General features: G+C 44.9%; 1 protein-coding gene across 4 annotated transcripts in view; it reads left to right on the plus strand.

Annotated features, from left to right (window-relative positions):
- Positions 1-23,363, plus strand: part of tnni3k (TNNI3 interacting kinase) — a 96,243-nt gene that overhangs the window by 69,181 nt on the left and 3,699 nt on the right. For all 4 annotated transcript variants that reach the window (XM_053504806.1, XM_053504807.1, XM_053504808.1 and 1 more), the window contains 5 exons: positions 1,950-2,054; positions 10,858-10,910; positions 11,020-11,072; positions 12,814-12,946; positions 13,033-13,142. In XM_053504806.1, the coding sequence (XP_053360781.1) occupies positions 1,950-2,054; positions 10,858-10,910; positions 11,020-11,072; positions 12,814-12,946; positions 13,033-13,142 (454 nt within the window). The remainder of the gene's footprint in view (positions 1-1,949; positions 2,055-10,857; positions 10,911-11,019; positions 11,073-12,813; positions 12,947-13,032; positions 13,143-23,363) is intronic.

The following is a 23,363-nucleotide window of genomic DNA, read 5'->3' on the forward strand; positions in this document are numbered from 1 at the left end:
TATGTCCTGCACACATTGCTCAACTTTAGTAAGCTGTTTTTTCTCATCAGGTTTTGCTGAGACATATAACCATGTGTCGTTAGCATAACAATGAAAACTAATTCAAGACATTTAAGTCTACATACTGATAACGATGGGTCAGATAGGATCTGAGCCAGAAGAGGGCTGTACCCTAAATTCCTACTACATTTTCTAATCTGTGAAGAAGAAGAATAGCGTGATCAATGGTGTCAAAAGCTTCACTGAGGTCGAGTAATACAAGCATAGTTACACAACCCTGATCAGAGGCCAATAGGACGTCATTTACTACTTTAACGAGTGCTGTCTCTGTGCTTTGATGAAGCCTAAATCCTGACTGATACAGTTCATGTATGCCATTTCTATGTAGAAATGAGCATAGCTGCTCCGCTACTATCTTTTCCAGAATCTTAGAGATAAAGGGGAGGTTTGATATTGGCCTGTAACTGGACAGCTGACAGGGGTCGAGGTCAGGTTTCTTAATTATTGGTTTGATAACTGCTCATTTAAAAGATTTTGGAACATAACCAATGCTGAGTGAAGAATTAATTATTCTCAACAGGGGTTCTATTATTGCTGGTACTATCTGTTTAAGAAAATGTGTCGGTACAGGATCTAATATACAGGTTAATGAATTTGCAGAAGAGATGAGTGAAATTAGTTCATTCTCTTCAAGGGGAGTAAAGTATTCTAGGTTCTGATCTGACATGGCTAGATTAACATCTGCATCAATTACATTGTTCGGTTTTTAAAGCCTTAATTTTATGCATAATATTTACAATTTTATTATTAAAAAAGTTCATGAAGTCCTCACTATTGCATGATGTTGTTGTGGAGATTTCTGCAGTGGTCATATTTCTGGTTAATTTGGCTACAGCATTAAATAAGAATCTAGGATTATTTTTGTTATTTTCTATAAGAGTGGAGAGATATGTTGATCTGGCTACACTAAGAGCTTTTCTATAGTTCAGGATGCTCTCCTTCCGTGCTATTTGAAATACTAACAATTTAGTTTGACGCCATTTACCTTCTAATTTCTGAGCGGTCTGTTTTAAAGTGTGATTGTTATACCAGGGAGCAAGTTTCTTATCTCTAATAACTTAACTGGAGCTACATTATCTAAGGTATAGCGAAATGTCGACTCTAAATATTCAGTCGCCTGATCGAGTTCTGTGGGGTCAGACGGTGATCTAATTGAAGTTGGGAACTCTGGGAGATTAATGATAAAACTCTGTTTGGTAGTTGATGTGAATGTACGTTTCATACAGTAGCGCGGCACTGTGCGTACATTATTACTGTGACACACTTGAATTGAGACAAGATAGTGATCTGAGATAACTTTAGATTTAGAATTGTGAATAAATTTTTTATACTTAATCCGAATAATATTATTAAATCCAAAGTGTGACCCGCTTTATGAGTGGGTCCTACTACACACTGATTTACTCCTACCGAGTCCAGTTTGGACATAAATGCTGTTCTCAGAGGGTCTTCTGGATTCTCAAAATAAATATTAAAATCTCCAGCAATTAACGCCTTGTCTACAGAAATGACTAGGTTTGAGAGGAAATCTGCAAATTCACTAAGAAATTCAGAGTACGGCCCTGGAGGTCTGTAAATGACAATTAGTGGAATTGACTGAGCTGACTTAATATAGTTAAATACACTTATGTTACTATAAAGAATTTAAAATTAATTAAATTTGTGTTCGTGTTTTTGTACAATAGTCAAATTATCATTGTGAATAACTGCGACGCCTCCTCCTCTACCAGTTAACCGAAGCTGGTGTATGTAGCTGTATCCAAGAGGACTAGCTTCATTTAGAGCCACATACTCGCCCTGTTTAATCCAGGTTTCTGTTAAACAGAGATGATGATGTAATGATGATGATGATGATGAGTATGTGTGCGTGTGTGTGTGTGATGGTGCAGGTTGATTGACCTACAGTCGAAACTCATCATTGCCATCGATGTGGCCAGAGGGATGGAGTACCTGCACAACCTGACTCAGCCCATCATCCACCGGGACCTCAACAGGTGACCATCATCACCATTATCATCATCATCATCATCATCATCTTCGTGAACATCAACATTAACACGATTATCTTCTTTTCATCATTATCAATATCAGCATCATCATCTTTAACGTCATCACCGTAATCTTCATGGTCATCATCATTATACCATTTTGGCCATTAATAGTTTAATTTTAACTTTATTTAATTTTATTTGCATAGCGCTTTTAACAATTGTCATTGTCGCAAAGCAACTTTACACAATCAAAATAATTATTTAAGTTTGTATGTAATGTGAGTGTGCATTATTAAAAATGGTCAAAGAGGCCATGATGAACAAGTCTTGGGCGACAATGGCAAGGAAAAACTCACTGAGATGGCAATAGGAAGAAACCTTGAGAGGAACCAGACTCAACAGGGAACCCATCCTCATCTGGGTGATAACAGATAGCAGGGATTGATCTGCACTCATACTGTGTGTTAGGAGGCTGGAAGTTCAGCATACCAGTTGATGTTAATTGATGTTAATATGGAGTCCAGGTAGTTATTGGAGGCTCAGATAGACTTGTCAAGTCCTCAGAGAAACAGCTGTCAACACCAGTCGAGGCCAGAACCGTCTTCATGGTAGAGTGAAACCGCACCAGACTCATCCCAAAGAGGCCTTCCTCAGTTTTTTTTTAGAAAGAAAAGACGCTGTTGGGCTTTTTTTGTGTAGGGAGCTGGTATTGAGGGACCAGCTGAGGTCTTTCTCTAGGTGGACACCCAGAAATTTGGTGCTTTCGACAATCTTTACAGAGACAGCCACCTTCAGAGACAGGTTGTTGTCTTTACACCAGTCCGTTAGCCTCTGCACTTTTGAATGCTGAGCTGAAATCTATGTACAGCATTCGAACATATGTGTCCTTCTTGTCCAAGTTTGTGAGGGCAAGATGGATTGTAGTGAAGATGGGCACTCTGCCTGGGATGTTGTCTTGTCCAGCAGCTTTACGTGGGTTGACTCTGCGTAGAGTTTTCCTCACATCAGCTGTAGTGAGACACAGCACCTGGTCGTTCGGAGGAGGGGTGGTCTTCATCGCTGCCACGTCAGTCTGTCTGTAAAACCGAGCATAGACGTTGTTTAGTGCATCTGGGAGGGAGCCGTCACCATCACAGGCAGGTGATGGCATCCTGTAGTGAGTGATGGCTTGTAAGCTCTGCCACATGCGCCGTGTGTCGCCACTGTCTATGAAATGGTTGTGGATTCTCTGGGCGTGTGCGCGCTTTGGCTCTCTGATGGCCCGAGAAAGTTTGGCCCTTGCTATTCTCAGGGCCACCTTGTCTCCTGCTTTAAAGGCAGAGTCTCAGGTCCTCAGGAGTGCACGCACTTACTCAGTAATCTACGGTTTCTGATTATGTCGTGAGATGATGCTCTTGGAGACAGTGATGTCATCAGTGCACTTGTTGATGTAGCTGGTCACTGATGACTCCTCCAAGTCGGTAAAGTTGCAGCCTCCCTAAACATGTTTCAGTCAGTGTTCTTGAAACAGTCCTGAAGAGCAGAGATGGCTCCTCCTGGCCAGGTTTTTACCTGCTTCAGAACCGGTGTTGAACGCCTGACGAGTGGTCTGTATGCTGGAATTAGCATAACAGAGATGTGGTCTGAGTAGCCGAGGTGGGGGCGGGGCTCTGCCCGATATGCGCCAGGGATGTTTGTGTAAACAAGGTCCAGCGTGTTTTCCCCTCTTGTTGCAAAGTCCACATATTGATGGAATCTAGGAAGCACTGACTTGAGATTTGCATGGTTGAATCCTCCAGCAACAATAAACAGTCCATCCGGGTGTGTATTTTGCAGTTCACTGATCTTTGCATACAGTTCCCATAGCGCTTCCTTAGCATTAGCGCTAGGTGGAATGTACACTCTGATAATAAAAACAGTGGTGAATTTCCGTGGCAATTAAAAAGGCCTAGTTATTGCAATGAGCAATAACTAGAAACTAGCACAGAGTTCTTGCACCATCTCGTGTTGATGTAAACACACAAGCCGCCACTGCAAGTCTTACCGCACAGAGCTGCATTTCTGTCAGTGCGAAATGTCGCTAGCCCCTTCTAGCTGAATCGCACCGTCCAGTACTCTGTCGCTGAGCCATGTCTCTGTGAAAACAAAGACACAGCAGTCTCTAACCTCATGCTGTGTAGCCTGCTGGAGTCGGATGTAGTCCAGTTTATTGTCCAGGGAGCAGATGTTGGACAAGATGATGGACAGGAGAGCCGGCCGGCTAGGGCTAGAGTCTCGCCCTGAGTTGTATTCCATAACTTTATGCCTTTTACTGTTGCACTTGATAGAACAGAAAGGCCATCTAAAGTTACAGAGTGATCTAAAAATCTTACTTTTAGCTGAAAGCGGTCCTATGACTAGAACTTCTGTCTTATCGGATTAAGCAAAAGGTAGTTAACTAGCATCCAATTTCTTATGTCCTGCACACATAGCTCAACTTTAGTAAGCTGATTTTTCTCATCTGGTTTTGCTGAGACATATAACTGTGTGTCGTCAGCATAACAATGAAAACTAATACCGTGCTTACGGATTATGTAAACTCCACTAGAGAGCATACAGAATAATCACCATTTAAGTCTACATACTGATAACTTTCAATTCAATTCAATTTTATTTGTATAGCGCTTTTAGCGCCTGGCTAGATTAACATCTGCATCAATTACATTGTTCGGTTTCAAAACCTCAATTTTATGCCTAATATTTACAATTTTATTATTAAAAAAGTTCATGAAGTCCTCACTATTGCATGATGTTGTTGTGGAGATTTCTGCAGTGGTCTTATTTCTGGTTAATTTGGCTACAGCATTAAATAAGAATCTAGGATTATTTTTGTTGTTTTCTATAAGAGTGGAGAGATATGTTGATCTAGCTACACTAAGAGCTTTTCTATAGTTCAGGATGCTCTCCTTCCATGCTATTTGAAATACTAACAATTTAGTTTGACGCCATTTACGTTCTAATTTCCGTGCGGTCTGTTTTAAAGTGCGCGTGTGATCGTTATACCAGGGAGCAAGTTTCTTATATCTAATAATTTTTCTTTTAACTGGAGCTACATTATCTAAGGTATAACGGAACGTCGACTCTAAATATTCAGTCGCCTGATCGAGTTCGTGGGGTCAGACGGTGATCTAATCGAAGTAGGGAACTCTGGGAGATTACTGATAAAACGTCTCGGGTTACTTTGCTGTAACCCTGTTCCCTGAAAAGGCGGGAACGAGATGCTGCGTGAAAACGCTATGGGAACATCTTGTCATGTTGCCGGTTGTGAAGCATGTGTGTACCAAACACGCCAAATTTTTGGCTTTTATAACCTCGGTCAGGTGACGTCATCTGATAGGACGCACCTGCAGGTTATAAATAGGAGTGAACCGGAAACATTCCTCAGATTGATTTGTCTGAACGGACGTCCGGTCACATAGGCAGTGCGGCATTGGGACGCAGCATCTCGTTCCCGCCTTTTCAGGGAACAGGGTTACAGCAAAGTAACCTTTCAACCCTTTCAAAGGCTACACTCGATGCTGCGTGAAAACGCTATGGGAACGAGAGTGCCAACGCCGCCGCACTGCGAGTGTCTGGACTCCAAGGTTGTGTAGCGTGTGCGCACAAGGCCGAGAAGGTCTCAGAACTATGTCTGGGTAGCTGACTCGAGGACCCGTGAGCCCGGAGTAGCATGAACATCCAAACTATAAATGTAATTAATGTGTGCGGAAAGGACAACCCTCCGTGTCACTTGCTGCAGGGGAATACCTCTTGCTAGTGCAATAGATGAGGTGATCCCCCTGGTTGAATGAGCCCTGATTCCTAGAGGCGAAGTGAGCCCACGCGCCTCATAGGAGAGGGCAATAAGCCCAGTGTAGTGGGGGCCACCCCCCGTTGCGGCCCCAGACCATGTAAAACCTGCTTTGACTTACGCCACTAGCTGATGCGGTGGACGTAAATCTAAAGAGCACGTACTGGACAAAGTAAGTGAAGTCTTGCTGCAAGGGAATACCTCTTGCTAGTGCAATTGATGAGGCGATTCCCCTGGTTGAATGAACCCTGATTCCTAGAGGCGAAGTGAGCCCACACGCCTCATAGGAGAGGGCAATAGCATCTCTCACGCCGCTTGCGGCTTCAAAACATGTAAAAGCTGCTCTGACTTACGCCACTGGCTAATGCGGTGGACATAAATCTGAAGAGCACGTACTGGGCACAGTAAGTGAAGTCTCTCCTGCTCCGAAGCTGTAAAGGCGGAGGACAGTAAGCTTCAAAACAATAGGATGCATATTGGCAAATGTGTGCGGAGAGGACCAACCCTCCGCATTACAGACTTGCTGCAAAGGAATACCTCTTGCTAGTGCAATTAATGAGGCAATTCCCCTGGTTGAATGAACCCTGATTCCTAGAGGCGAAGTGAACCCACGCGCCTCATAGGAGAGGGCAATAGCATCTCTCACGTAGCTTGCGGCTTCAAAACATGTAAAAACTGCTCTGACTTACGCAACTGGCTAATGCGGTGGACGTAAATCTGAAGAGCACGTACTGGACACAGTAAGTGAAGTCTCTCCTGCTCCGAAGCTGTAAAGGCGGAGGACAGAAGGCTTCAAAACAATAGGATGCATATTGGCAAATGTGTGCGGAGAGGACCAACTCTCCGCATTACAGACTTGCTGCAAAGGAATACCTCTTGCTAGTGCAATTAATGAGGCGATTCCCCTGGTTGAATGAACCCTGATTCCTAGAGGCGAAGTGAACCCACGCGCCTCATAGGAGAGGGCAATAGCATCTCTCACGTAGCTTGCGGCTTCAAAACATGTAAAAACTGCTCTGACTTACGCCACTGGCTAATGCGGTGGATGTAAATCTGAAGAGCACGTACTGGACACAGTAAGTGATGTCTCTCCTGCTCCGAAGCTGTAAAGGCGGAGGACAGAAGGCTTAAAAACAATAGGAAGCATGTTGGCAAATGTGTGTGGAGAGGACCAACACTCCGTGTCACATACTTGCTGCAAGGGAATACCTCTTGCTAATGCAATTGATGAGGCGATTCCCCTGGTTGAATGAGCCCTGATTCCTAGAGGCGAAGTGAGCCCACGCGCCTGCTAGGAGAGGGCAATAGTTGTCCGATCCTCTTAGAGAAGTAACACCACTTAGAATAGTCTTAATTATGCTGGCTGGAAGACCAGCTTGACTTAGAGTCAGAGAGTAGTAAAGGGGACATTTGCTGATCTTGCGAGGCAAAGAGGTCCACCTACGCTACATGAAATTTTCCAAGAATGTAAATCGCCCTGAGGGACAGGAATCTGGTGCGCTAGCTATTTAGCGGCGCGAGCACAGTCCGCCCTGGCGATTAATATACGAGACTGCCATAGTGTTGTCCACCCGCCCTAGGACATGGTAGTCTCAACTGCTGGAGGAAGTGCTTTAGGGCCTGAAATAGAGCCATGATTTTGAGGCAATTGAGTGCCGCGCAAAAAGATGGCCTCTCCAGCTCCCTTGGGCTGGACGGTCATTTAAGACCGCACCCCAGCCCATGAGGGAAGCGTCTGTCGTTAGCATCTGCGACGACAAGACGAACTTAGAGTGGGACCCAGAAACCGGGGTCTGAACCACGTAGGAAGGGTACGAAGCACCTGGCGCGTAGCCCTTATTGGGGATTGGCCCTAGAGTAAAATCCCCTGGTTCTTAGCCACAACTGAAATGCTCTCATGTGCAGAAGGTCCAAAGGTGTCACCGTGGATACAGCTGCCATGAGAGCTAAGATCTCTGAAAGTGATGGTCACTTTCTGGTCTAGCTTGATTTCCTTGATGGTGTTGAGAATGGATTCGACACGAGCGGGAGACAGCTGTGCCCGCTTACGCTCAAATTCCATGTGACACCCAAAAATGTTGTCCTCTAAACAGGAAAGAGCATGCTTTCATGGCATTGGATCTCAATCCTAGGAAACAAAGATTAGCTAGAACGACATGCTGATGTCGAAGCGCTAGCTACTGAGACTGGGCCGGCCAGTCATGTAATTCAATACGGATGCTCTGGAGTCGTAAAAGCCAGAAATACATCCATGTATTTTGTGTATGTGCGGGTGAAAAAGCTAGACCAAATGGAAGGACCCGATACTGGTAAGCTTCGCCCCCGAAAGCGAACCTCAGGAACCTCCAGTGTTGTGGCAATATTTCCATTGATTTATTTTTAGATAGCGGTAAAGCCCGCAAAATCTAAAAAATTGGACGCAGCCCCCCGTTCCTCTTGCACTTTCCGGTTTCATGGAAGTGGAGACCACGCTATTGAAACGCGGAGGGTGATGTGAGAACTGAATCCTGTAGTTTCTCTGTACAGTGCTTAGTGCCCAAGGAGATATACTTGGCAGTAGCTTCCACGCTGCCAGTTTCTCAGAAAGGGGCAAAGCTCAGCGGCTTGGTTAAACGGGGGGGGGGGGGGGGGGTGGGGTTGGATGTTAGATGTTCGGCATCCTGAAACACGGCAGGAAAAACCCGACGAACTAACATTTTATTGGAGACTGGAGTTGCCCGAAACACCAGTGGTGGCGGAGCAAGAACACCAACCTCCTGGGGGTGCCAGGCGAGAACACTTTATTCTTTAAAAGGAATTCTGCGTGCCTCTCCCCATTGGGGGGGCCACCCCCCACGGTCCTGGGCACATGAACCTCAGGACAATATAGTCTGACCTTTTTTGAGGCGGATTGCGTGACGCACCTCAATCTTGCGACGGGGTGCCCAGCTCAAAAACACTCTCCTTGTGTGTTTCATGCCTCGCAACAGTCAGACCCGGTCGAGACTGGGTGGCCGACAGTCCCGACTCTTGAGCAAGGCGGGGAAGGAATTTCCCGAAGGCTTGTTATACAAACTTCGCCTCATGAACCTAGTGGCGACCGAGTTAACGACATCGCCAAGTAGGCCGGGAGGCGAGATGGGGCATCGAGGAGGAATACACGATCCTTCTCCTTAATGCCCCTGAGATTCAACCACAAGTGCCTCTCCGCGGAGACCATAGCAGCCATAAAACGGCCGATAGCACGAGCCGTCTGCTTTGTTGCACGAAGAGACAAGTCTGTGGCCCGGCGTAAATCCAATACGCCTTACCTTGCAGAGCCCCGCCAGTACTCAAGTCCCTCAGCAGGTCAGCCTGGTAGGCGTGCAAAACCGCCATGGTGTGCAATGCGCCAACCTGACCTGCTGCCTGAAAAGCTTTTCCCTCCAGGGCAGATAAAAAGTCTACACAACTTGAAAGGAAATAATAGCTTTTCAGGAAGGATGATGTCCCAGAAGAGAGATAGCCTGGAAGCGTCTCTTCTATCTGGGTGTCATCATATAACTCCGCGTTTCTACCTCAATTATATTTAAATAAATAAATAAGTTGATGGCAGGAAAACACGGGATGAATACAGCTTACTCCATGAAAGGGTTAACTTATATGGAGATTGCTAAGAAAAGGGGAGAGAGCATCGTTGAGGCTCCGCCCCCGGCCACCCGACAGAACCTGCCGTCTATGTTTTTTTTTTATTTTTTTTATTATTATTATTTTTAAGTGCTTAGAGCCTATTACCATCTCCGCGGAAGCAAGAGAGGATGTTTATCCTTGCCCATTCACAAGAAGCGCGGCGCGCGCTTGCGAGCGGACAGAGGGATTTCCCGATCCGATGAGAACGCGAAAGAAAGGAGTTTTAAATCCGTCTCTCACTGCTCTGCCGGATGCACGTGTTTAAGCCCCAGGAATGCGCGGCGGCTCGAAGATTCTCAAGGAATGCGAGGCGCGCGCGTAGCACTTAATCGAAGCAGTAAAGTGTAGAGATCGCCCTCCGATATGGATTATACACACGGAGGGACATCTCGTTTAAACTCTGCCATTATCGGTGAGTTAAACACTTATTTTTGCTGGTTAGACACAACACGCTCACAACTAGACAAGGTGAAGACAAGAATCTGAGGAATGTTTCCGGTTCACTCCTATTTATAACCTGCAGGTGCGTCCTATCAGATGACGTCACCTGACTGAGGTTATAAAAGCCAAAAATTTGGCGTGTTTGGTACACACATGCTTCACAACCGGCAACATGACAAGATGTTCCCATAGCGTTTTCACGCAGCATCGAATGTAGCCTTTGAAAGGGAACTCTGTTTTATCTGTTTCATACGGTAGCGCGGCGCTGTGTGTACGTTATTACTGTGACACACTTGAATTGAGACAAGATAGTGATCTGAGATAACTTCAGATAGTAGAATTGTGAATAAATTTCTTATACTTCCGAATAATATTATTAAATCTAAAGTGTGACCTGCTTTATGAGTGGGTCCTACTACACACTTATTTACTCCTACTGAGTCCAGTACGGACATAAATGCTCTACACACAGGGTCCTCTGGATTCTCAAAATGAATATTAAAATCTCCAGCAATTAACGCCTTGTCTACAGAAACTAGGTTTGAGAGGAAAAACAATAAGTAAATAATAGTACAGTATTTCCACATAAATCAACGCTTATCACACAGAAAGTTACAGCTTTATCTCTGACTGTTACAAAGCCCTTACACTGGAGACTCCTTATACTAACATTGTAGAAACATGTCTTCTTTTGGAAAAGTTTCCATGTTAACAATCATTACTGCCTAAAAAGTTTAAAATCTGTTTATTATCAGTGGAGCGTACCCTGGGGAAATTTTTGCCATGAAAACACTACTGTCAGGGCTTCTGTTATAGAGAATTAGTCATCACCTTCTGACCAATTAGAGCGCAGAACTTAGCAGTAGTGTGTTAAATGTAAAGATCTGAATGTTTTTGTTTCTCTGTCAGTCACAACATTTTGCTGTATGAAGATGGTCACGCTGTTGTGGCTGATTTCGGCGGTGAGACAATACATTTAATTTGAATTTTAGATTTATATATGTTTTTTTCTGTCGGGTATTACATTACTCTGAGTGTGTGTGTGTGTGTGTGTGTGTGTGTGATGTACAGAGTCACGCTTTCTGCTCTCCATGGATGAAGACAACATGACAAAACAACCTGGGGTCTGTTCACATTCTCTAATTTCTAATCGATTTCTCACACTGGCTGAGGAACAGTTTGTAGAACTATATAACAGGAGTCAGTTATTATTATAATGTTATTGTTAATGATTCATGATTCATGATCCATGATTTTCAAACATGCTGTTTGTAAAATCAGCCACTTTTTATAGAAAAAAGCTTCAAAAGGACCTTCAATTAGCTCCGCCTCCAGTTTCTAATTCACACCCCGTCTTCATTTGGCTCCTCCCATTAGGAGGACGGCACAGTGGACCATTTGTCTCTAACTCTGTCTAAGCTTTTTTTGCATTTTGCATTTGTTTTGCAGTTTTTTTAAGAAACACATACAGGGCTCAGAATTGTGCAGCACAGAGTGACGTCCTTTTTATCAACTCAAAATAGAAAATATGTTTAACTGAATTTTATTAGATTTTTGACCAAATATACAAACATGACTGAGCACAACATAAAAAATGGGTCACAAGGGCAAAGAAATAGCACAGATACGCATGATCACATGATTATTTGGTCGTTTCTATAACCAACGTAATTATAATATGCTAATATAATTCTAAATATTTTGATGTCATTACTATATTTCAGTTTACATGTTATAAAAGTAGCGATAAGTTTAGTTCTACCTGAAATATCTGTGGGACATCATCCAGCAGATATGTTGGTTGATCTGGATGAAGTAAGCTGGAGTTTATAGCAGCAACAAAGCCCAAGTAAGTTCAAAAACAGGTAAAGAGCAAACTGAAAAACAATTCAATGCACTCATTTTATACACTGTTGACCGAGGAAGGGATTCACTGTCCCTTTCTTTTGTTTTCTTTTTTTTTCTTACTTCTCTTTGGCAAGTTTGGTAGACTTGTTCCGGTTACTACAGTACCTTTTGCCAATTTGGTCATTCTGGAAAATTTTCTACTGTCTTCAGTATTAGACATTAAAATCAGTTTGTTATGGTTTCGTTTGCCTTTACCCGATAATGAGATAATGAGACACAGTCATACAAAATCCCTTTTATATTGTGTCTTTCCCCTCATATCAATGTTCTTCAGCACTGCCTTTCCCCTGAAGCAGCTCATTAAAAAGGGCCACATTAAGTCTGTATGTTTTTTTTTACAAAGTCAAAGTGACCTATTGTCCTATTCGTGCAGGTTCTATGCACAAAACTGTACATTATGATCTTATGCAAGAAAGCACCCTACTTCCCTGGGCTCTCTGTGTCTTACAGTTCATCCCATATGAGGGTTTAAAGTTAATAGCCAAACTTAATTTAGATATTTATATAGTAATATTTGGTACATATGTTCTTAATACTTAATGTTAATGGAAATATATAATTAAATATGTTTTACCTAAAAACAGGGTTACTTATTTGCACGCACCAGCAAGGCTTCCGTATAAGCACACATATTTATTTATTTTTAATTGTGTAAGTATTGCATTTTGACAGCAAGGCCAATTGTTTATGCGAAAGGCCAAACTACGTATTGTTTCATTTGAAGGTATTGCGGTTAGAGTGTGATGACGTTGTTACTCCTTTATGTCTTTACATTGTAGCCTTCTGAGCTAAAGCATGTTTAAGTTAATGTTGAATAAAGTACTAAGGAGATGACTGAGAACTGAGCAAGGTTGTGTTTGTTTCTATGTGCGAGTGATGGTGAACTCCGCGCTGGAGCTCACTCAGGCTGTACTGCTGCACCAGGTGTGTTATGGAACTTATTCTTCTCCTCTGTAGAACCTTCGCTGGATGGCTCCCGAGGTTTTTACCCAATGTACACGCTACTCAGTGAAGGCAGACATGTTCAGTTATGCGCTGTGTCTGTGGGAGCTGCTGACGGGGGAGATCCCTTTTGCTCATCTGAAACCTGGTGACTGAGATAAACAGGAAACACACACTCTGTAAAATAAAAATATAAATTATTACCATGGTGTGTGTGTGTGTGTGTGTGTTTAGCGGCTGCGGCAGCTGACATGGCGTATCATCACATTCGGCCTCCGATCGGTTACTCCATCCCTAAACTGCTGTCCACTCTGCTCATGAGGGGCTGGAACGCTTGTCCTGAGGTCAGTTATTCATTATTAATAAGGAATAATGTTTATTTATTAATAATACATAAGGAATATGAGAGCATCAATAAATACACAGTGATGCACCTGAGCTACGTATAAGACTGTGTTCTATATAAAATATATAAAGTAATGCAGTGAGATCTCCCACATCAGTGATATTTATAGATAACATTAAAAAAAAAATTTTTTTCAAACAATTTTGGAATCATATAAAACACAAAGTTAAATCTCAGTAGAGATTTAGTATCCCAGATGGCAAGATGGCGCCGGTGAGGTTGGATGACGACTGCTCCGACCTATTTTACTTTGTTTTCATCTTTTAAGTTATCTTTCAGTAACTTTAAACCGGCTAATTCACCACCATTGAGTACATTACGTATGATAGAGACACTCTTGTTTCTATTGGTATACAATGTACTTACAATTCAACGTTTTTAACTCCGGAGCCAAGCTGGCCAAGTGAGATCCTGAGAGAGAACAAAGGACGCGACGCGAAGCGGTGGCCATGAGGGAAACGAGCCGGCGTCAGGAACAGGCTGAGGCCTGTGCACACCACACACCTCTGCCTAGCATCCTGCTCGCCAATGTCCAGTCACTGGAAAACAAGGTCGATGACCTCAGAGCCAGGGTAAAGTTCCAGGGATTGCAACCTCCTCTGCTTCACCGAGACATGGCTGAACCCAGCGGTGCCGGGCCCACGCCATCCAGCCGGCCGAGTTATTCCCGGTTCACCGCATGGACAGGACTCGGGAAAGGCAAGGGGAGGCAGCGTGTGTTTAATGGTGAACAGCAGCTGGTGCAACAGCGCGAGCATTGTTCCTCTCACATGCTCCTGCACACCAAACCTGAAGCTAATGTCCATCATGTGTCGTCCTTTTTATCTACCTCGAGAGTTCACATCGGGCATAATCAGCGCCGTTTACATTTCACCACAAGCAGACACAGACACTGCCTTATGCGAGCTGCATGAGGCACTCACACAACACCAAACACAACACCGGGATGCTGCGCTTATTGTGGCGGGGGACTTTAATAGTGCCAACCTCAGACACGCAGCGCCAAACTTTTTTCAACACATCACCTGCCCCACCAGGGGTGAAAGGACTCTGAACCATTGTTACACTATGGTCAAGGACGGCTACAAGGCACAATCTCGCCCTGTGCAAAGACCCGTACAAGGCTGTGTCATATAATGTCCGGAAGGCGGTGAAGGTGCCGAAGCAGCGCTACGGAAGGAAACTAGAGTCACAGCTCCAACAGAGTGACTCTAGGAGCCTGTGGCAGGGACTAAGAACAATAACGGACTATAAACCACCAACATCCGGTATGACGAACGCGGACGCGACTCTGGTAGACGAGCTGAACACTTTCTATGCTCGCTTCAAGGCTGCACCTAAACTCTTCATCTCAGTCGGTGATCCCCACATGCTTCAAAGAGTCCATCATTGTTCCTGTCCCGAAGAAACCACATCCTGCTTCCCTCAACGATTATCGCCCTGTAGCCCTCACTTCAGTAGTGATGAAGTGCTTTGAACGCCTGGTCAGAGACTTCATCATTTCAAGTAGGCTTTATTGTCATTACAACCATATACAGTTAGTGCACAGTGAAACGAAATAACGTTCCTCCAGGACCAAGGTGCTACATGCAACATAGATTTACAACATAAATTAACAGAAACACTAAACTAGCTAACCAAGAGGCCTAGTTATCTGGCTAGCAGAGACAGGACAGAGAGACCTAACATAAATTACAACATAAATTAACAAAAACTAACTAGCTAAGTATAACTACAGGTTTTATAGACAACATAAAGTGCACGTGCAAATGTGCAAACAAGAGCAACAACAAGGTAGTGGGGAAACTAACATTCCTTAACACAGCAGCAAGAATTGAGGAATTAGTGCAAAAAGTAGTCCAGTAATGATCATTGTGCAGAAGAGATAAACAGTGAAGCATTTACAGGTTGGTGTGTACGATAATTTGGTGGTGTAGGTCAGTGTGTCTGCACTTGTGTTGATTAGTCAGTCCAGTCTCAATATTTTGAGGTAGTTGAGTTAAGCTGAGTGATAATGTTTGCGTTTGTGTGTGTGTTTATCAGTCCAGTCCCTTTTTGAGACGGATGGCTTGTGGAATAAAGCTGTTGCACAGTCTGAATGTGTGTGCCCGAATGCTTCGGTACCTTTTTCCAGATGGCAGGAGCGTAAAGTGTGTGTGAGAGGCGTGTGTCCGATCAGCCACAATGCTGGTGGCTTTGCGGATGCAGCGTGTGGTGTTGATGTCTTCAATAGAGGGGAGAGAGACCCCGATGATCTTCTCCGCTGTCCTCACTATCCGCTGTAGGGTTTTGCGGTCCGATATGGCACAATTCCCAAACCAGACAGTGATGCAGCCGCTCAGGATGCTCTCGATAGTTTGTCTATAGAAGGTGGTCAGGACCGGTGGTGGAAGCTGGGCCTTCCTCGGTCTTCTCAGAAAGAAGAGACGCTGTTGGTGGGCATTTATGTGTCTTCTTTACTACCGGACACACTGGACCCACTACAGTTTGCTTACCATCCAAACTGTTCCACACACGATGCAATCTCAAATCTCCTCCACACATCATTCACTTATCTGGACACTCGGAGGATGAATTATGTAAAAATGCTCTTCATTGACTACAGCTCTGCATTTAATACCATAGTTCCCTCCACACTCACCACCAAGCTGGAGCACCTGGGACTCAGCTCATCTCTGTGTCAGTGGATCTCCAACTTCCTAATTGGCAGACCACAGGCTGTAAGGATGGGCGGACATGTCTCAGCCTTCCTCACTCTCAGCACTGGAGCCCCCAGGGCTGTGTTCTGAGCCTCCTGCTATACTCTTTGTACACCCACGACTGCGTGGCCACTACCAACTCCACCACCGTCATCAAGTTTGCTGACGACACTGTCGTGGTGGGCCCGATCATCAACAATGATGAGTCAGCCTACCTAGAGGATTGGAAATCTGAAGAAATGGTGCCAGAGGAACAATCTCCTCCTAAACGTCAGCAAGACAAAGGAGCTGATTGTGGACTTTTGTACAAAGTAGGAGAGGAACTACCAGACCCCAGTCATCAACAGCAGCCCAGTGGAGAGAATGGACAGCTTCCGATACCTCGGTATTCACATCACGCTGGACCTGTCATGGTCCTGTCACATCAACACCGTGGTGAAAAAGGCCCGACAGCGTCTCCACCACCTCAGACGCTTGAGAGTCTTTAGACTGCCCTCCAAGGTGCTCAGGAATTTCTACTCCTGCACCATAGAGAGCATCCCAACAATGGACTGTTCTCTCTGTTGTGGTCTGGGAAGCGATTCTGCTCCCTGAAGGCCAACTCAGTGAGACTGAGGAGGAGCTTTTTTCCGGAGGCCATACGGTCTCTCAGCCACAACACAATACAGGACTAACATCATCTTTTTACATCCAACACTGACTGGGCATTCATGGCCACTATGGACACATTCATGCACACTTTTGCACTATATATTTATATTTTCATTTATGGACCACTGCACAAATCACTTTAATAACAAGTCACTAAAAGAAGTTACTTTATGCATATTTGCACACCTCAGTCATTTCTACATTTCTGATTTGGACAGATTTCTATTTTCTCCTTTTAATATTTTTATATTATATTAAAGTCAAATTTCAAATTCAAATTTCAAATTTTATTTGTCACATACACAGTCATACACAGTACGATATGCAGTGAAATGCTTAGACAACTGCTTGTGACCTAAGAATATGAATAGGAAATAAATATGAAAATTAAAATAAAGGGTAAGTTTAACTAGAGAAGAATAAAATAAAAATAAAAATATACAAATAAAAGGTAAAAATAAAATATCTGTACACAAAATACACAATATAGAAAATATATGGAAAATATATTAAAAAAAATGTAAAACAATAAGAGCAGCCGAATAAATGGTAATAAAAGAATGGTTATGTCCATGGTTGTGCAATCCACATATTAAAAGTGACTTGTGCAGTGCAAATATGCCTAAAGTGATTTGTGCTGGAGTGATTTGATGTGATTTAATTTGATGACCACGAAGTGTAGTTGTGCAGTGGCCAATAGTGTAAACAAATGTCCAGAATGTCCAGTGTGTGAGTAAAAACCATATGTGTGGGTCAGTACTGTGTGGTGGTGTGATTGTGATTGAGAGACTGTATTGCCTGCGGGAAGAAGATCCTCCTCAGTCTCTCTGTGTTGGCCTTCAGGGAGCGAAATCGCTTTCCTGACCTTAACAGAGAGAACAGTCCATTGTTGGGATGGCTGAGGTCCTTCACTATCTTCCTGGTCTTAGTCCAGCACCGCCTGCTGTAGATTGAGTGCAGGTCAGGGAGCTCGGTGCGGATGATGCGCTCAGCTGATCGCACCACCCTCTGTAGAGCTCGTCTGTCCTGCATGGTGCTGTTCCCGAACCAGGTTGAGATGTTTCCTGTCAGGATGCTCTCTATGGTGCAGGAGTAAAAGTTCCTGAGCACCTTGGAGGGCAGTCTAAAGACTCTCAAGCGTCTGAGGTGGTAGAGACACTGCCGGGCCTTTTTCACCACGGTGTTGATGTGACAGGACCATGACAGGTCCTGCGTGATGTGAACATCGAGGTATTTGAAGCTGTCCACTCTCTCCACTGGGCTCTCGTTGATGACGGGGGTCTGGTAGTTCCTCTCCCGCTTGGTGCTGAAGTCCACTACCAACTCCTTTGTCTTACTGACGTTTAGAAGGAGGAGGTTTCTCTGGCACCAGTTCTCCAGATTCCTAATCTCCTTCAGGTAGGCTGTCTCGTTGTTATCAGAGACAGGCCCACCACGACGGTGTCGTTAGCAAACTTAATGATGGTGGTGGAGCTGCTAGTGGCCACACAGTCATATGTGTACTAAGAGTACAGCAGGGGGCTCAGAACACAACCCTGGGGGGCTCCAGTGCTGAGAGTGATGGAGGCTGAGACGTGTCCGCCCATCCTTACTGCCTGTGGTCTGCCAGTAAGGAAGTTGGAGATCCACTGACACATAGATGAGCTGAGTCCCAGGTGCTCCAGCTTGGTGGTGAGTGTGGAGGGAATTATGGTATTAAATGCAGAGCTGTAGTCGATGAAGAGCATTTTAACATAATTCCCCCTTCTGGTGTCCATGTGAGTAAGTGATGTGTGGAGGAGATGTGAGATTGCATCGTCTGTGGAACGGTTTTGGCGGTATGCAAACTGTAGTGGCTCCAGTGTGTCGGGTGGTGATGAATTGATAAAGTCTCTGACCAGGCGTTCAAAGCACTTCATCACTACTGAGGTGAGGGCTACAGGGCGATAGTCATTGAGGAAAGCAGGATGAAGTTTCTTTGGGACAGGAACAATGATGGACTCTTTGAAGCATGTGGGGATCACCGACTGAGATAAAGAGATGTTGAGTATCTCAGTAAACACAGGTGCTAGCTGGTCTGCGCAGGCTCTGAGAATACGACCTGAGATGCCGTCTGGTCCTGCTGCTTTCCTGGTGTTCACTCTCTTGAAGGCTCTCCTCACGTCATGCTCAGTGATGATGAACGCACTATCGGTGCTGGCAGTGTCTTCCTGTCTGCAGCCGTTAGCGCCGCTAGCATTAGCATCGCTAGCGTCTTTAGCTGCAGCCTCGAAGCGAGCATAGAAAGTGTTCAGCTCGTCTGCCAGAGTCACGTCCGCGTTCGTCATACCGGTTGTTGGTGTTTTATAGTCTGTAATTGTCCTTAGTCCCTGCCACAGGCTCCTAGAGTCACTCTGTTGGAGCTGTGACTCTAGTTTTCTCCCGTAGCGCTGCTTTGCCTCTTTTACCGCCTTCCGGACGCTGTATGACACAGCCTTGTACGGTTCCATGTCCCCCGTCGTGAGTCCCGTGTTGTAGGCAGCGGTGCGAAATCTCAGAGCGTCGCGGATGGTTTTATCCACCCACGGCTTCTGGTTGGGAAAAGTTTTAATAGTCTTTTTCTCCACGGTATCATCCGCTAGTTTCCCGATAAATCCCACAACCCCTTCCGTAAACACACTGACGTCATCATCGGAGCTGTTTCTGAACATGTCCCAGTCTGCGTCATCGAGTGCGTCCTGTAACGCAGCCACCGATTGGTCCGTCCAGCGCGCGACCTCCCTCTGAACCGGAACTTCCTGTTTCAGCCTTTGTTTGTATTTTGGCATGAGGAAGATGGCGGCATGGTCGGATTTACCAAACGGAGGGCGAGATTGTGCCTTGTAGCCGTCCTTGACTGTAGTGTAACAGTGGTCCAGTGTCCTTTCGCCCCTGGTGGGGCAGGTGATGTGCTGATAAAAGTTCGGCGTCCCGGTGTTGTGTTTGGTGCTGTGTGAGTGCCTCATGCAGCTTGCATAAGGCAGTGTCCGTGTCCGCTTGTGGTGGAATATAAACGGCGGTGATTATGACCGATGTGAACTTCCGAGGTAGATAAAAAGGACAACACATGATGGACAGTAGCTCCAGATTTGGTGTGCAGGAGCGTGTGAGAGGAACAATGCTCGCGCTGTTGCACCAGCTGCTGTTCACCATTAAACACACGCCGCCTCCCCTTGACTTCCCCGAGTCTCGCGTCCTGTCCATGCGGTGAACCGAGAAGAACTCGGCCGGCTGGCTGGCGTGGTCTGGCACCGCTGGGTTCAGCCATGTCTCGGTGAAGCAGAGGAGATTGCAGTCCCGAATGTCTCTCTGGAACTTTATCCTGGCCCTGAGGTCATCGACCTTGTTTTCCAGTGACTGGACGTTGGCGAGCAGGATGCTAGGCAGAGGTGTGCGGTGTGCACGGGCTCTCAGCCTGTTCCTGACGCCAGCTCGTTTCCCTTGTGGCCGCCGCTTCGTGTCATGTCCTTTGTTTTCCCTCAGGATCTCACTCGGCCAGCTCGGATCCGGAGTTAAAAACGTCGAATTGTGAGTACATTGTATACCAATAGAAACGAGTGTCTTTATCATAACTAATGTACTCCATGGTGGTTTTGCTGGTTTTAAAACGCTGTAAACTAACTTAAAAGACAAAAACAAAGAAAAGGTGGTCAGAGCAGTCGTGACGGCAGCCAACCTCACCGGCGCCATCTTAAATATTATTATATTGATACTTGTTCTTATTTGTACAGTATATTTTATTTTACTTTGTACAGTATATTTTACTAGTTAATTTCATTTTCCACCATATTTTTTTTATTACAGTATATTTTGTTAGTTAACTCTATTTTCTAACGTATTTTATTCATATTTGTCTCTTATGTTTAAGCTTTTATTTTTAAGGTCACTGTCAGTCGTGTAAGCATTTCACTACATCAGAATCAGAATCAGAAAGAGTTTTATTGCCAAGTACGCTTGCACGTACAAGGAATTTGTTTTAGTGACAGAGCTTCCAGAACAGAAAACAAATGACAAGACAAAACAGAATGACAAAAAAAAAGGTTGACATCAAGTGGAGTAGGGTGTGAGATACTTTTTTAAATAAGTTACATAAATATCTGAGATCTGTGGTATTATACAGTATATTGCACTGTGGTACTGTACACAATATCGCACATATATTTATTGACTTTTGATGTTTAACTGTTCATGAGGTAGATTGCCTGGGGAAAAAAACAGTTTTTGTGCCTGACTGTCCTAGTGTTAGGTCCTCTATAGCGTCGACCCGACGGCAAAAGTTCAAATAAAAGGTGGCCTGGGTGTGAGGGGTCCAAAGTGATATTCCGAGCCCTTTTCCTCACTCTGGATGTATACAGTTCTTGTGGCGTGGGCAGGGCAGTGCCAATAATTTTTTCAGCAGTCCGAACCGTCCTTTGTAGTCTTATGATGTCTGTTTTCATAGCTGAGCCAAACCAGACAGTTATTGAAGTGCACAGGATGGATTCAATGACGGCTGAGTAGAACTGTGTGAGCAGCTCCTGTGGCAGGTTGAATTTCTTTAGCTGGCGAAGGAAATACAACCTCTGGTGGGCCTTTTTAAACAATGGAGTCAATATGATTGTCCCACTTCAGGTCCTGAGAGATGGTCGTGCCCAGGAACCGGAATGACTCCACTGCTGTCACAGTGCTGTTCATGATGGTGAGTGGGGGAAGTGCAGGTGGGTTCCTCCTGAAGTCCACAATCATCTCCACTGTTTTGAGCGTGTTCAGCTCCAGGTTGTTGAGACTGCACCAGACAGCCAGTCTGTAGTCATTAAGTCCTGTGATTTTAGGTTTTTTTGGAATGGGGATGATTGTGGAACGTTTAAAGCACAAAGGCACTTCACATTGTTTCAGAGTGATCTGTAGAAGATTTGTGTGAAGATGGGAGCCAGCTGGTCAGCTCAGGATTTCAGACAGGCTGGTGTCACGCCGTCTGGGCTTGGAGCTTTCCTTCTCTTTTGTTTTAGAAAGATCTGGCGAACATCCTTTTCGCAGACCTGGAGTGCAGGGGGGAAAGAAAGGGTGGTTGCCAGAGGTGATAATGGTGGTGTAGAAAGAGGGTCAGAACAGGGGTGTGGTGTGAGACTGGGTGTTTCAAATCTACAATAGAACTCATTCAGGTCATCAACCAGTTGTTGATTCCCTACAGAGTTGGGGGATGGCGTCTTGTAGTTAGTGATGGTTTTCAGGCCTTTCCACACTGAAGCAGGGTCGTTTACAGAAAACTGATTTTCCAGTTTTTCAGAGTAGCTTCGCTTAGCCGCTCTGATCGCCCTTGTTAGTGTGTTCCTGGCCTGTTTGTACAAGATCCTGTCCCCACTTCTGTAGGCATCCTCTTTGGCCTGATGAAGCTGTCTGAGTTTTGCTGTAAACCATGGTTTGTCATTGTTATATGTTAAAAAAGTCCTGGTAGGGATGCACATGTCCTCACAGAAACTGATTTAGGATGTTACAGAATCTGTGAGCTTGTCTAGGTTGGTGGCAGCAGCTTCAAAAACACTCCAATCAGTGCAGTCAAAACAGGCCTGTAATTCCTGCTCTGCTTTACTGGTCCATCTCTTTACTGTCCTTACTACAGGCTTAGCAGATTTAAGTTTTTGCCTATAGGTCGGAAGAAGATGAACCAGGCAGTGGTCAGAAAGTCCTAAAGTTGCTCTGGGGACGGAGCGATATGCATCCTTTATTGTGGTGTAGCAGTGATCCAAAGTATTTTTGTCTCTGGTGGGGCATGTAATGTGCTGTTTGTATTTAAGCAGTTCACGTTTAAGGTTTGCTTTGTTAAAATCCCCAAGTATAATTAAAACCGAGTCCGGGTGCTCCGTGTCTGTGATGTGAGCAGCCAGCTGTTGCAATGCTGCGTTCACACACGCTTGTGGAGGGATGTACACTCTCACAAGAATGAACGAGGTAAACTCCCGCGGAGAATAGAAAGGCTTGCAGTTGATGAAATATGCCTTTCGCGGAGATTCGCCAGATGTATACTCGGCAGCGCTGTAACACTTGGATTTAATTAAACCGCTAGTTACTTTGCTACGGGGTCGAGAATCAAAATATGGGACTTGCACTTCCGGTATTGCACAACCGAGGCGGGACAATATAAGACGCGACACAACAACTAGATGTAAACCAAACCAAAGTGTATTATACAAAACAAACCAACAAACAAACAAACAAGGTGCACCAAAAACCAATATATACAAAAATATGTACAAATATAAACAAAGGTGTGGAGTGTATGCGGGTGTGTGAGTGTGTGTATGATAGTCCAGTGTCAATGATATTGTTGTGTGTGAAATGGTGTACGGGAGAGATGGCTCGGTCTCACCGGGTCAAGATGGAAAGTCCGGGAGCACGAGAAAACGGAACGAGAGGTGAATTGTGAGTGTCCAATGTGATTAATCCGCCCGGGAAAAGTAATCCTTTGGATCAGCCAAACAAACTCTCTCTCAAACAGCGCTGTGAATCTCATCTCTCCGTGTCGGGCCGCTTGCCGGTTCCGGCTTTATACTGGCACACGTGATCCGACGCCGCTTCCGGGTTCTCTCGCGCTGCGATCGCGCATACTCGCGAGAGCTTACCCTGTGACCAACACAGTCTATGGGGACAAGTAAAACCAGACAGGGCATACTTCATTGAGCAGGTGAGCCGCATTAGCTCCGTAACCCTTTCCCTGCTATTAAAAATGCCCCTTTATGTGGCTGCGCTACAGCGCAGTTCTAAAGCTGCGCTGTCGGAGCTTGACGAGCGCGCCGGCTCTCTTCCCCCGCCTGCGCTTCTTAAAGCATTTCAAC

Source organism: Clarias gariepinus, chromosome 9 (assembly GCF_024256425.1).
Source record: "Clarias gariepinus isolate MV-2021 ecotype Netherlands chromosome 9, CGAR_prim_01v2, whole genome shotgun sequence".
In the NCBI taxonomy this organism is placed as follows: domain Eukaryota; kingdom Metazoa; phylum Chordata; class Actinopteri; order Siluriformes; family Clariidae; genus Clarias; species Clarias gariepinus.